A 15,138-nucleotide genomic window follows, 5' to 3' on the forward strand; every position below is an offset into this window, starting at 1 on the left:
CTTCCCCAAATGCTAGTTTCCGGTCTTAAAGAGCTATTCTATTGCAGAGAGACAAAGGGAAGCCTTCCTGGGACTGTCTCACCTGGTACTGCTCCCCCCCATCACACGTTAGCTGTGGGAGGGGTTGTGAACTCTACCGAGAACATTCCCATGCACTGTCCTTCAGACTGAATAGCTGAAATATCTTGCAGGCAGCCGAGCCCCCAGCATACCGGATACTAACAGGAGAGAGCAGGGGGAGGCAGCAGCAGCTGCTAGCCAATTCAGACTGGAATTTCAAGCACCAAAGCTAGGATTGCAATAACTGGCTCGCCCTCGAAGCCTGGGGTGCCGCTTTCGCTGCGGGCTTGTTGCCTAGTAAGCTGTAAAGCGGCGTTCCGCTGCCAGTGCGCGCGGCTGGGCTGACGGGCGAACCCAGCCAATTCATGGGCCTGGGCAGGCACCTAGAGGAGAGAGGGCGAAGAGACCCGCAGGCGAGCGTTAGACACTGGTTGCTAGGATACGGTGGAGCTCCTCCATTGCTAGGCCGACAAGGAAAGAAAAAAAAAAAAGTGCCAGGCCTTCGCAGCCAACAGCAACAATAGAAACAGAGTCTGCTTCCCTCTGACCCCCTCCCCTCCACCCCCATCAGGAAACCAAATCCTAGTCTTCAGCGAAACAAGGAACACAAGCCTGGAAATGGGGCCCCAGCAGCCAGAGAAAACTGCCATTTGTATTCTAGTGGCAGCAGCTAGTGCCTCTGTATTAAAGGATCTGTTAGTGTTTCCATTATAAACCCCCTTTTCTGGGGTACAGAATTTGGCTGCCCCTCAAACTATCCCACTACCTCCTCTCAAAAGAGCCTATTGATGTCTTCATTGTCCTAGTGTCCATGGAAGAACTGAAAGGAGTTGGAGGATTTTCTCCTAAATGGCTATTAATGAATAAGTAAATTAAACACATAACTACACTTCTACCTAGAACTGCAGGGAAACGCAATAACTGCTGCAAACCTTGAGCCAAACAGTGCGAAATATAGAAGGCATGCTGCCCTTCACCTCGTGTTAATGATTCCTGTCTTTTATTAAAGCCATGTGATCTCTACTAATTGTAAGAGGGTTATGGACATGCTGCAAGGGATATACAGCACTGAAACAATTAATAGGATGAGATGTGTAAGGTTTCACAATGGAATGAGTACTCTGTGGAATGATGTATTTTAAAATACAATCCCTTTTCCTCCTGAAGAGATGCAACAATCTTCTCAGTCAAATGTTACAGTCACTCAAAAGTACACATTATAGTTACATTCTTAAACTATTGAAAAAATTCAACCAAACTACAGCAGGAAATCACTCCCTTACCTAAAGAGGCCAGAGAGAATTAGAAGTGCACTCTTGCGAATTAGTTTCCTAAATAAAAGGATGCCAGCAAAGTACCTTATTTTGGTATGATTTCATGACACACACACCCTCCCCCCCGTCAATATTTGGATAACACAGTGAATTACATATCTTATTTCTGACTCTCACAACTGGATCTGAATTGCCCTTAACCTTGAAGGGAAAGTGGTTCTTATGCAAGATATTTCTGTAAACTCTGAATGGTGCTTTCTAAACCACCTTTTTCTTTAAAAAAAGAAGAAAAATTAGCCACAATTACTAAACTTGACCTGGTTGTACACAGGGCCTGCAGACTTGGAATTAACTTTTTAAAAGTGATATGACTGGTGTCTTGGTTTATTAGATTTAGACAAAGGTGCTGTATATACACTACACAGATATTTAAAAATATCTCCACACAAGATGTGCTCACATTCACTTGCTTAAAAGGTGGTAATTTAAACCTATGTATATAAAACAATCTGGATATTCATAATCAATAACCCAATTATTTAAGGTTTCAGAGTAGCAGCCCTGTTAGTCTGTAGCCGCAAAAAGAAAAAAGGAGTACTTGTGGCACCTTAGAGACTAACTAATTTATCTGAGCATAAACTTTCCTGATCTTGTATTACCTATCAGAGTTATTGCATTATGTCACTTTCCAAGAACCACTTCAGTGAATGTATAGCTCACTTTCAAACTTCCAGATCTGTTAGCCACTTTGTTTTTCACTTCAGCCAGACTGAGGGACAGTGCAGACCTATATTATTCCTTGCTTATTATGCTTCACTGACACAAATAAAGAGAGTCTTCAAAGGCTTTTCTATGGGAAATCCGATACAGACTGGAATGAATACAAGGGCCACGTGTCAAACTGCTGGAGTGCCCTGCTTCATACTTCCCACATCGGAAAAAGTAGTACAAGAATGGCCTAAATAACCCATAAGCCATGCTGTTGTGAGAAATCCCCGCCCCCCCCACCTTCCTTTCACTAACCGCTCATACCGTAAGGAAAATGCCAGCTATAAACATCAGACAGATATGACTTAATGAGGCCCCTCTCCCCTTCCAGCCTTTGACTAGCTTTAGTGGGGGGGGGGAAGGGGGGGGGAGAGAGACTTCCCAGAAGCAGGGATTCTGAGTTTTAACTCTTAATGAGACACATTTGATGGTTACAGACCAGACAAATACATTTGGACACGTCAAATAATAAAACAAAACATTAGGCAAGCAGTGAACTGAATCTAACAGAAAGAGGCTAGCCTATTGTAATGTGTACAAGAGACTCAATGCTAGCTTTTAGTATTGGGTATATATTTTACTTAGGAGATATTTCCTCTAGCAGATTTGCTTCACCCACACAAATTCCTACTCACCTTATGGTCTAAGAGAATGTTCTAAGTTAAGATATTGAACTGCAAACCTTTTTTATATATCAAAAATGAAAAATTTCCAAAATGACTTAAAAATAATCGTGCTGATAACACATTAAACTGCGTGTGGTGTTCTGATATAAGACATGAATTAAAGAGTATACAAGCTTTTTCGTGATTATGAGACCAAAACACATCAACATTTATTGGGGAGTGAAAAAGATATTAAGCACTGTATGGAGGATAGTGTCTCTCTTCCATACGTGCTCAGTTTTCTCACTTAAACCAATTTGCATAGTCTGTGACGGCAAGTGTAAAACAAGGATAGATGATCTCCCAATTTTATTTAAAGCTTGAAAGAGATTTATTGCAACTGTCCCTTCATCTAGTGTGTTGACAACCAAAACAGCACAGTGGCGAACGTCACAGGAGTAGCTTTCTCCCCTCCTGAAAAAGCTCGCAAGCGCGGGGAGGAGTAATATCAAGAAAGGCAGGGCGTTACTCAGAACGTGAGTCTGATGGAAACCTGCGCATTGTTTTCAACCTTAGGCTCTTCCCCACTTGTCCTGTAGTTGGGCAGGTAAGGAACTCCCCACACCTGTCACTCACCCACCAACTTCACCTCACCTCTCACTCTACATTACACCGTCAGCAAAGCTTTGATCGGCTATATTTTTCCTTGACAAGAGGTCTCTTATTGGTGTTGATCGTTGTTCACCCCAAACTAATTATCTCTCATTTTATCTTTTAACAAATTTAATTGCTTGATATTTGTTACTCCAAAGCTCTCCATAAAATGCCACAGAACTATCCAGGGAACTGTTAGTTTATCACCTTCTCCTTAGCCAAATGTGCCTAAGTAGACAAGGCCACATGCCTCATTAGATACACAGGTATGTCTGCCAATACCTTACAAGACTAAGTTAGAAGTGGGGTGAGAACTTGTGTCGCCAAGTAAGCGTTATTAGCTGAGCTACAAAAACTGCTCCTGGAGCTCAAAAATCAGCAGACACTCCCTTCTAAACAGCATCCGCAAATACCTACAGTCCCTGCCCCGTCAAACCATGAACACCTTCTCTCACTCCAAACTGAAGGGGAGATGCTGCATGAGGAGCACCAGTGAAAACACTTTACACACCCGAACCAAGGACGACTGCCAAATTTTCAGCAGTCAAGTTACAGCTAGAGCAGTCTAGTTACAAAATGATGTAGACAAAGACTATTGCGGATGGAAATAAAACCAAAAAAAGCAAGGAAACAAACACTCTTCCCCTCAGCCCTTCACTCCTGTTGCGCATAGACAGTGTAGGAGTTTCCCAGTGCCGCATGACAACATCTGCTCCAATACTTAGCCATAATTGGCTCAGTGTATACATGCAACGCAACTTTTAACCTCGGAATTTCCTTGGTTGAGACACTTGTATCACAACCTCGGTGATGACTGAAATGCAGTATAGCGGCTCTTGCGTGTCGGATTTATATTTTAAATCTCCTCTAGTAGTTCGGTAGGCTTGGCTGCTAAGCTACAGCCAGGAGCCAATTTTTATATCCAAGTTCTGCGTCCCGGAGGATGATGTTTAAACCTAAAAATGTGCAAACTTAGCTACCTGACAACAGCGCCAGCAGCCACAGCTCAGATACTGCCTTGACCTCAGGAAACATGCAAAGCAGTTGTGCAGAGCGCTATGAAACCAGTAACACTAAGGATCTGCGTCAGATAAGACCTTTAAAAACCCCACACTTGTCAGATGCAATACCAAATTAAAAAAAAGAAAGAAAGAAATCACGAGACTGGATTTGCCTGTCAAATTCTGGGTGCTAACTATAGCAAGCTCAGGAATTAGCAACACCTTTCTTAGAGGGGAAAAATAATCAGGAGAGTCAATTCTGTTTTGCTTCATAGAGTTCAAACGCCAACCATTCAGCAATGCGGACAAATTCAGGGCAGAAACCATGAGCACAAAAACAGACATAAAAACGTACCACATTGGAAAAGACAGTCTGATGAAGCAGGCGTTAGCGGGTTTTTTTTTTTTGTTTTTTTTGTTTTTTGGAAGGGCAATTTCACCCCAGTAATAGGGAGAATGCGCTTTCCCCCTTCACGGTCTAGGAACTCTGCTCACAGTGGGTTCGGGAATACCTGGACCTCTGACAAAGACACCACGGAATAGGGATGCGAGCAGTTACCGTGGCTGAGGAAATGTGGGCAGCCCAAGAGAAGCGTTAGGAGGCATATTTCTGAGAATGAGAACAGAAATGGAAAGCAGAAGGTGCGGGACTCGTCTAAACAAGTGGATGGACAGACAATACAGAGACCATTCAACTACCAAAGACAGGATGTACACAACGCTTAAACCCTGCTTACTGTGGGCTCTTGGGGTAGAAGGGAAGGGTGACATGGCTGAGATCCTGGATGTCAAATGCGGTGGGCTCGGCTGAAATTGCCTGCCTCTTGGTCCTGTGTTCCCCCTGCAGGGTGCTGGAGGTTTGCTGCTGCGCCTGCTGGGTGGCGGGCCGGATCACCGAGCGGTACTTGTCCAGCTCGTTTTGTAGTTTCTGGATCAGTTCGTCCTTCTGATCCAGCTCCAGCTCCAGCTCGTCTATGAGAGCATCCCGCTGCCTCAGCTCCTCGATTTTCTCCTGCAGCGCGTACTGTAAATCCCGCAAAGTGCCCATACTCCTCCTCGGGCCAGGGGCGCCTTCCTCCGCAGCCGGTCTCTCCCCCGCTCCCAGCAACTTTCCCCGAAGTAGCCGCAGCTTCCCACTTCAGCCAACTTTGCCGATCGCTCCCGATCGACCTGCCGCCGGCTGATTCCGCTCGCCCTTTAAACACGCCTCCAGCCTGCGCCGGCTGGCTGGGCGATCTGGCAGCGAGCCGCGCTTGAGCTACGGAAGGAGGATTAGAGACATAATCTTAAACGGAACCCCACCGGCACCACTCTACCGGAGGCTGGGTTGTTAAGGGAGATTTCGATCTGCCTGCGTCAGGCTAGACTGGGGAGAGCCAGAGCCAGAGCGGGGCGGGGGAGACCGAGAGAAAGGGGCGTCTGCAGGGTGCCGCTGCACAGGCACGGCCCCTAGGACTGTGGCACTGGTAGGGCTGCTTGAAGGCTAGCGAGGTTTCCGAGCCTCTGCCCCGACACTGTTGTGGAAGCGGGGGCATCAGAAGGCGATTTTGCATTCCAGCCGCTTAATGCTCAATGCCACGTTTTCGGGGCACGGCCGGCAGCCGACAGGGCTGCAGTTCGCTACAGGTTGAGGTTCCACCCGTTACACTTCCTCAAATAAAGAAATACATCATCAGGCTGCTAAATCTACTCCAACTGCAGAAAAAAATCTTCGCGACTTGATCTGTTTCTACCCAGTACAGTTACAGTGTAGGATCTCTTTGCTTCCCCCTTTCCTAGGCATTCAGATTTTACAGCCATCACTTTGTTCATTAATTCACTGTCATTACAACTATTAGAAATAAGCAACTACGGTTAATGTTTCACAGTCCAGTAAGTCGGTTTTAAATTTAGAAGAAACTTAAACTCTCATTTAGCCTGAAACAGACTGCTAAGCACAAGATCCGCTCATAGTGTTACTGAGGGTGCCTATTAGATCTTGCAGGGGTTTGGCCCACATCCCAAATTGCACAGCATGAATAGGGAACAAGTATAGCCACTCCTACTGCATTCCCCCCACCCCACCAAAAAAAAAAAAAAAGTGTGTACCCTGGCACATCCTAGTGCATGGATGCTTCAAAAAAAAAAATTGACATCACTTGAATCTTGGTGGATTCTGCTCGTGCTGGGCACCAATCCCCAAAATACCACTACATGAATAGAGAACAAGCCACTTGGTTCATAAAAGTTTCTGGTCTCTGATGCATTCCAAGAGAATAAGGGCATAAAAATGTTCCAGTAGCTGTATCCAGGCAGTTTTTATCCCTCATCTCCCAAATTCCACCGCATCCGTAGAGAATGAGTGTTATTCTACTGCATTTAAAAAAAAAAAAAAAAAAAAAAAAGCCAGACCAAACCAAATTCCAACTGAACAACAGTGCAAAGAACCTGGCATCTTGGTCCTGCCAATTTTTGACAGCAACCACCCCATTTCCACTGTCCAGTAAAGTCACAAAATCTTTTGGCCCTAAATCCCCATACTGTAAGTAAAAAAAAAAACAAAACTTGACTATACCCTGCTGGATCTAGGTGTCTATTTGGATTTTTCACATGTTCATGTGCCAGGATGTATCAGATGATATTTTTATAATGGAATCCGAGCAGACACACTTGGCTTCTACATGTGCAATAGAACTTTCTCCAGATCTAGCAAAACCCAGGCACAAAATGTGTGTTTTAGCTTGGTCTTGCAAATGATGTGCTGGAGCATAGATTTTCTTGTCTAGTAGAGCAATGATATAGGTTTGGACAGGACAGTACAACTTGGGGGTTGGTGCCAAAAATGGAAGGATCCAGCAGGGCTCCATGCACAGGCAGCACTTGTGCTCTATCGCAATTATACAATTTAAGGGTTTAGGGACAGAAGTTGCCGAGATCCAGGTACTGGATGTGGGTTTTTGCAGCCCTCATGTACCAAGATGTGGTATGGTTCAGTTTTTGTCAGTGCAGTAGAAGTGGCTACATCTGTTCTCCTTTTAGGCATTAGAATTTTGGGGCAAAGCTCCAAAATTAGTAGAATATAGCAGGGGTAGGGTGCCACAAATGGATGTTTGAGCCCTGACATCTTACCGCATGAGTGCTGCAAACTTTGTGTGTGTGGTAGGAGTGGCTAGACTTGTTCCCTCTTTTGAAAGTATAATTCAGGGCACATGATTGAAAATATACAAGATACAACAAACTGCAGATGGATCCAGTTTTTAATCTTTTTCTGTTGTTGATTATGGTCATTTGACTGACTCCACGATCCCAGCTTTCCACCTGCTGATGGTCTCTATAATATTAAGAAGAATGAAGAGCTGGGGAGGAGGGGGGGAAATACTTCAGAAATCCTGTATGCAAGCTATTGTTTTAAAGGGCTGGACACTTACCATAAATATTTTGTGAGCCTCTGTGCTGCTTGAATATATTTGGTCCCCTATATAATTTTCAAGGAACAACTTTGGGTTACACATAATGTTCAAATACCATTTCAAATAAATATACAGCAGTTTAAATCTTTTGACTCTGCATTTGCGTTAAACCCCAAAGTGATGCAATTTAATTTGTCTTTGCAAAATATGGACATTTTCTAAAGTGCTTTAACTTCAGAACCAATTGTGCTGCATATTTTACCCCACTTAAATAAAACCTGCACAATTTACTAAGATTCACAACACCCAATACTATCACAATATTTCAATTTTAAAGTTAAGCAGATATACTCTGTTTACAAACTAGAAACCAATGTTAAAATGGATGTAGTATGTGTTTATTTTTCATTTTCTTCTCTATCAAATTGGACACGGGCACCTAGATAATGGATTAAGGCTGTTGACTCAAGCCAAGACTTCAAAACAATTGTTACACAAAATGAAAATTGTTCTATATAACTTTTGAGTAATAAATAACAAAGCTACATAAAATTATTTTATTTAGATTTCATTAACAGTGCATAACCTACAATCTAGATATCTGTATTTTACTTGTCAGAGAAAAGACATCCATGAAATTACACTAGATCAATAATGCTGGCAAAGGTGTAGAAGGTCAGGACTGATGTGTTTTATGAAGCATCATACGCACCATGCTCTGAAATAGGTTGACAGCAATGGTTATAAAAGTGCACACATCTTCTGCTTACTCTGTTGCTTAAGCCATTGCTATTGGCTTCTCATTTTTATGAGCAATAAAATTGGTTACTTTGAATTATTTCTAAAATAAAAAACATGATTATGCATAAAGGACAGGCTCTTGTGGTAGCCAAGGAAACCATGAGATCCAAAGACAGTCTGAGTGACACATTGCAGCAAACAAATAATGTAACAAATAAACGTAAGGATAATATTATCCCAAAGAATCCCAATGCACTTTACCAACTATCAGCCAAATCTTCCCAGGTGATCAACTCTGAAGACTGTTGACATTAGCTTAATAGCATTTGTTTTCTAATGTCCTAAGGACACCAAAGGGCAATTGTGAAATCAGCATGTATCTCCTTTTTTGAATCTCCGGGGCAGCTTATGGGTTAGTGATCTCTTTTGTGTTCTCAGTGACAGTTGTCTTTGGGGGACCTGGAGGGCTGTCCCACTCAAATAATTTTTAAAAAATTCTACCAAAAAATGTGCTTGTCATGAGGCAGCCCCACCTAGAGCACCCTCCATGGCAGGCTGCACCATGACAGACACACTGAACTCAGTTTTCCTGTATCATAGACCCCACAAATAGTTTAAAGTGTTTTTCTGAGTATAAAGAGCCCTTGGAGAGTTAATTTATCAGAAGAGAAAACCCTGTGTATATGAAGTCCCAGCACTATAATCTAGGCAATACATCTAATACAACCTCAACATCCCTGATCACACCTGGCTCTCTGACACAGCCACAGCAGCACTCACCGTGCCCAGGCTGTTCGTTGTAGTCTTCTCCAATCCTTCTACCAGGGAAGCCACTCCAGCCCTTCCAATTGGAGTACAAGCCTGCTCTTCCTACAGGAACCCCCACAGCCTCTTGGCTAGGAGTATCCCTCACGCACCCTGGCTTTCTGGTGGTTCCTCTGGGTCCAGCTCTCCAGCCCTGGAAATGTAAGTGGGTAAGTTCCTTCATTGCTCCCCACCTTCAGCCCTCAAAAGCTGTTGGCTCCAGCTTAAAGCCATCATCCCTTGTTTATTTTCAGACTTCAGTCCTTTCCAGCCTTTGCTCTCTGTGGCTCAGGAAGGACAGCAAACTGCCCCTTCACTGGTTTCTTAGGCCCTAGCCCTTTTCAGCCTTCTCCCATTGGCTTTAGCCCTTAAAAGTCAGCCAGCTGGCCCCTCCACTGTCTTCCCACTCATTCCTTTTTTTCTAGACAGCTTTTCTGCTCTCTGCAGTTTTCCACACAGACTTCCTTGATTCGCCTGATTTTTCTTGGCTGACTCACTAGAATTCTCACTCACTGGGTCACTCCCTAATCTTTTATAGCCTCCAGTTGCTGCCCCATCTTCTTAATTGGCCAGATAGGGAGCACCTGTTCCAGTACAGGGGTGCCAGACCTGCTTCATTTACAGGGGCCAGCCACCTTATCACAGTGCTTTAATCCCAATTCTCTGTGCATTTCGTAAGTATTAAGTGAATAATTTAACGCTTCTATTTTCCAGTTGAGGAATCCTTGTGAGGCACCTACCTTAGAGCTCCATAGCGTAGAGCAAACCACAGTAGAAGAATGAGGCACACAAACAAAAGGGCCTACAGTTAATGAGTTCATGTGCAGCTACGTACCCCAAGGTAAAATTCTGATTTTAGAGTGGCCAATTAGTTTCCCTTAAGTATCTGCTCTAGATGCTGCACACATTAAATGCTGCCATACTCTCATAGGTAAGGCAATGGTCAAATGAATGAAAACAAAAAGGCAATTTATACACAAGAAGGCTGCAACTTCTTTGAGGAACAGAACCAATTCTAGCTGTAATCTATCTATCTTTGGCAGTGTAAATCTTTGTAAGAGTAAGTGTTCTTGTGGATCCCCCAAGTCTATTTCAGATCACATAGCTGTAATTTCGTGTCCAAAAGGGCTAGCACTCAGAAACGTACTCATTATCTAACAAGACTTCCAATCTTTGGCCCGAAAGAATGAGCCCACCACAGAGGACACACACCTCTGTTCCTGAAAGTAGGGATTATACATCCCTTTAAAGTTGGATGGTCCTTATTTTCCTAGCTCCTGCACCAGGATTCAGAATAGTCGTTATATTCCTAGCTCCTCTGTTTTAAATGGCATTGCTACTAATCCTTCTGCAAGGATCATCTGTCAACAGCCGCAGCTAGCACTTCCACTTAACGGCCATCCTCCAGATTGAAGACAGATATTTTAAAACCCTTCAATCAAAATGAAAATATGCACCTCTCAATGATCAGATTTGACACCATCAGGCTGGAACAAGCCAGAGTAGCAGAGAGGTACCCCCAGGAGCCAGAGCTGCATGGAGCTGCACGGTTTATGCATGCCTAAATATCCTCCTCCAGCTGGGGATATTTTTTCTGGTTTAATCCACTGCAGTCCTGTTACTGGCTCCTCTCCAAACTATTTGTAGGAGGAGATCAGACTACAGTTTTAAGTAGGAAGCAGGGTTTATGAGATCTGAACTGCTGGGAGTTTATAGGACATTTTCCCACAAGCAGTAGAAATACGGATACACAATGCCAGAGTTCTGTAAATAAATATCACATGTATCTCTAACTACCAATAGAATGGAACCACTTATGAAATGGAATACATTACTATTTAACAGTGTACAGCAACACTACATTACAGTTTAAGTCAAGAACTGAAGAGCAAGCCCTATTAAAACTACAGGTGGAAATTCAGATAAGTAGTGTGTAAGTAAACTGGAATTTGATTCACACTGGAATTCTAGCAATAAAAAGTGCTATATGATCTTTGGTGACAAGTGGTCATTAGTTTTACATTTCATCAGAAAAGATGCATTCTGTCCCATCTGAGAGATGATACCTTCAGCTTCACACTGCTCCCTTATATCATTATTTTGGGGTACTGACTCAGAGGAAAGAGTGCCACCTACTGAAACACCAACACCATTCCCCTGCATATGAGTTTTTCCTGAAGTCTCCAAGGAGGGGCTAACCAAACCTGACCTGGTTTAGTTTAGGGGATCTGAGAAGATCACAGTCCAAGATGTTATGTCTGCAAATTATCATTACATCCTTAAATTAATAAAGTCTACAAAGGTTAGATTCAGGATACCAACAGGACTAAAAAAAACAAGTAGGAGAAAGAAAGCATGGAACCTGACCCTCAGTCTCTCCCTCTAGTGCACCTACACAGAGGGTATCCAGAATGTCTGTGTTTTCTCTCCTCCAGCACAGATGGGGTATGGGGGGAGGGGTCAGCAAGGTCATGGGCACTCCACACCCTAGAGGAGGCATGGTCAGGTGGGTTTGGCTCTGGCTCTGTTCCCTGTGCACATTTTCTTGTAAATGGAGGATAGTACTGCGGGGAGAGGGGGGAAAGCACACATTATGCCTTATAAAACAGTGAAGCATTGTCATTTCTGAGCATATTCCCCAGTGCTCTCAGAAGCATTCTGTCTGCTTGTGTCCTTCACAGAATGCCTCCAGCAACTCCCATTCAGGCTCTACACCCCCACCCCCCGCTGCTACAGCACAGCACAGCCTCTCAAAGGTATAAGAGAGCCATACAATATGAATCAGATTAATGAACTAGGAATCAATTCAACTCTAGGAGTTAATAGTGGGGTTTCTGTAGTTACTGGTTCATAGAAGTCTACTTTACTAAGACTAAGTTACAATAACTCTCACCCTTTTTTAATGATGGCAGGCAGTGTATTTTTCCTTTTTCTCTCCTAAATAAACATCAGTAGTTCATGATATTTATGATTGAGGAAGTTTCTGGACTTTTTTCCTTTTCCCAGTAAGCGCTATTAAATGAATATATGGCCAATACAAAAACTAAAGTCCACTCCCTCCTCCACTTGGAGGAACAAGAAAGAGAGAACACAGCTGTCCAGAAAAGCTAGAATCTTTTGCACTGAACAGTGCACCTTAAACACCAATGATTCTTATGTGCTTGAAATCATGTCAGTGTCTCATGATTGAATGTTATTATCTTATGGTTGTAGGGGGATTCAAGGTCCTTTTTTAGTATGTGGATTCTTTCAAAAAGAAAAGGAGTACTTGTGGCACCTTCGAGACTAACAAATTTATTTGAGCATAAGCTTTCGTGAGCTACAGCTCACTTCATTGGATGCATGCACTGGAAAATACAGTGGGGAGATTTTATATACACAGAGAACATGAAACAATGGGTGGTACCATACACACTGTAACAAGAGTGATCAGGTAAGGTGAGCTATTACCAGCAGGAGAGAAAAAAAAACCTTCTGTAGTGATAATCAAGGTGGGCCATTTCCAGCACTTTACAAAGAACAGTAGGAGGGGAAATAAACAAGGGGAAATAGTTTTACTTTTGTAATGACAGATCCACTCCCAGTCTTTATTCAAGCCTAAGTTAATTGTATCCAGTTTGCAAATTAATTCCAATTCAGCAGTCTCTAGTTGGAGTCTGTTTTTGAAGTTTTTTTGTTGAAGAATTGCAACTTTTATGTCTGTAATCAAGTGACCAAAGAGATTGAAGTGTTCTCCGACTGGTTTTTGAATGTTATAATTCTTGACGTCTGATTTGTGTCCATATATTCTTTTACTTAGAGACTGTCCAGTTTGGACAATGTACATGGCAGAGGGGCATTGTTGGCACATGATGGCATATATCACATTGGTAGATGTGCAGGTGAACGAGCCTCTGATAGTGTGGCTGATGTGATTAGGCCCTATGATGGTGTCCCCGAATAGATATGTGGACAGAGTTGGCAACGGGCTTTGTTGCAAGGGTAGGTTCCTGGGTTAGTGTTTTTGTTGTGTGGTTGCTGGTGAGTATTTGCTTCAGGTTGGGGGGCTGTCTGTAAGCGAGGACTGGCCTGTCTCCGAAGATCTGTGAGAGTGATGCGTCGTCCTTCAGGATAGGTTGTAGATCTTTGATGATGCGTTGGAGAGGTTTTAGTTGGGGGCTGAAGGTGACGGCTAGTGGCATTCTGTTATTTTCATTGTTGGGCCTGTCCTGTAGTAGGTGATTTCTGGGTACTCTTCTGGCTCTGTCAATCTGTTTCTTCACTTCAGCAGGTGGGTATTGTAGTTATAAGAACGCTTGATAGCCATTTTGTAGGTGTTTGTCTCTGTCTGAGGGGTTGGAGCAAATGCGGTTGTATCGTAGAGCTTGGCTGTAGACAATGGATCATGTGGTGTGGTCTGGATGAAAGCTGGAGGCATGTAGGTAAGCATAGCGGTCAGTTGGTTTCTGGCATAGGGTGGTGTTTATGTGACCATCGCTTATTAGCATTGTAGTGTCCAGGAAGTGGATCTCTTGTGTGGACTGGTCCAGGCTGAGGTTGATGGTGGGATGGAAATTGTTGAAATCATGGCGGAATTCCTCAAGGGCTTCTTTTCCTTGGGTCCAGATGATGAAGATGTCATCAACGTAGCGCAAGTAGAGTAGGGGCATTAGGGGACGAGAGCTGAGGAAGCGTTATTCTAAGTTAGCCATAAAAATGTTGGCATACTGTGGGGCCATGCGGGTACCTATAGCAGTGCCGCTGATTTGATGGTATACATTGTCCCCAAATCTGAAATAGTTATGGGTGAGGACAAAGTCACAAAGTTCAGCCACCAGGTTTGCAATGACATTATCGGGGATACTGTTCCTGATAGCGTGTAGTCCATCTTTGTGTGGAATGTTGGTGTAGAGGGCTTCTACACCCATAGTGGCCAGGATGGTGTTTTCAGGAAGATCACCAATGGATTGTAGTTTCCTCAGGAAGTCAGTGGTGTCTCGAAGGTAGCTGGGAGTGCTGCTAGTGTAGGGCCTGAGGAGGGAGTCTACATAGCCAGACAATCCTGCTGTCAGGGTGCTGTTCCTCACACGTTCTTGTCAACAGCTGGAAATGGCCCACCTTGATTATCACTACAAAAGGTCACCACCCCAGCTCCTGCTGGTAATAGCTCACCTTACCTGATCACTCTTGTGACAATGTGTATGGTAACACCCATTGTTTCATGTCTTCTGTGTATATAAAATCTCTCCATTGTGTTTTCCACTGCATGCATCCGATGAAGTGAGCTGTAGCTCACGAAAGCTTATGCTCAAATAAAGTGGTTAGTCTCTAAGGTGCCACAAGTCCTCCTGTTCTTTTCGCGGACACAGACTAACAGGGCTGCTACTCTGAAACCTGGATTCTTTCAGTTATCAAAAAGGAACAATTAGAGGCAGCACTTGTAAAGAACATGCAACTTTTCCAGTCTGCCAGCCCAGGAAAGTCACCCTGGTGCAAGGATCATTTTGAACAGATAAAACCAGACAATATGTGAGAAAAAAACCTCAAGATCTATTACATTTAAAAAGAAAACCTGAAGAAAAAAGCTTGCTGCAAATAAAAAAGGAAAATAATAGTGCACTATATTATAACTAGTAATATACTTAGCTGTTGATATCACGTTACAGACATAACAGCAAAAATGAATGCCCATATCATGTAAGTGAAAAGATTTTACTACTACATAATAGCACAAAATCATCTACGTAATAAATGGATTCTGCTTCTCTCACCTCACCCTATTCTGCAACAACAACAAAAAATCAGATTTAGATTTCTTGTAGTCTTTTATGGACCTTTGAACCATAGAAGTTAGACACATGAA

At 43.3% G+C, this 15,138-nt stretch overlaps 1 protein-coding gene across 3 annotated transcripts in view; it reads right to left on the minus strand.

The window, feature by feature from the left end:
• Positions 1-15,138, minus strand: part of PRKG1 (protein kinase cGMP-dependent 1) — an 892,904-nt gene that overhangs the window by 807,144 nt on the left and 70,622 nt on the right. Inside the window, exon 1 of one of the 3 annotated variants that reach the window (XM_084633958.1) lies at positions 5,100-5,846. The exons of 1 other annotated variant lie outside the window; for it this stretch is intronic. In XM_084633958.1, coding sequence (XP_084490084.1) covers positions 5,100-5,410 — 311 coding nt within the window. In that variant the 5' untranslated portion in view covers positions 5,411-5,846. Of the gene's footprint in view, positions 1-82; positions 167-5,099; positions 5,847-15,138 lie in introns of those variants that run through there. One more of the 3 variants, XM_084633960.1, reaches the window with a different exon arrangement.

The sequence above is a fragment of the Lepidochelys olivacea genome (assembly GCF_965140295.1).
Source record: "Lepidochelys olivacea isolate rLepOli2 genome assembly, chromosome: 7".
NCBI lineage: Eukaryota > Metazoa > Chordata > Testudines > Cheloniidae > Lepidochelys > Lepidochelys olivacea.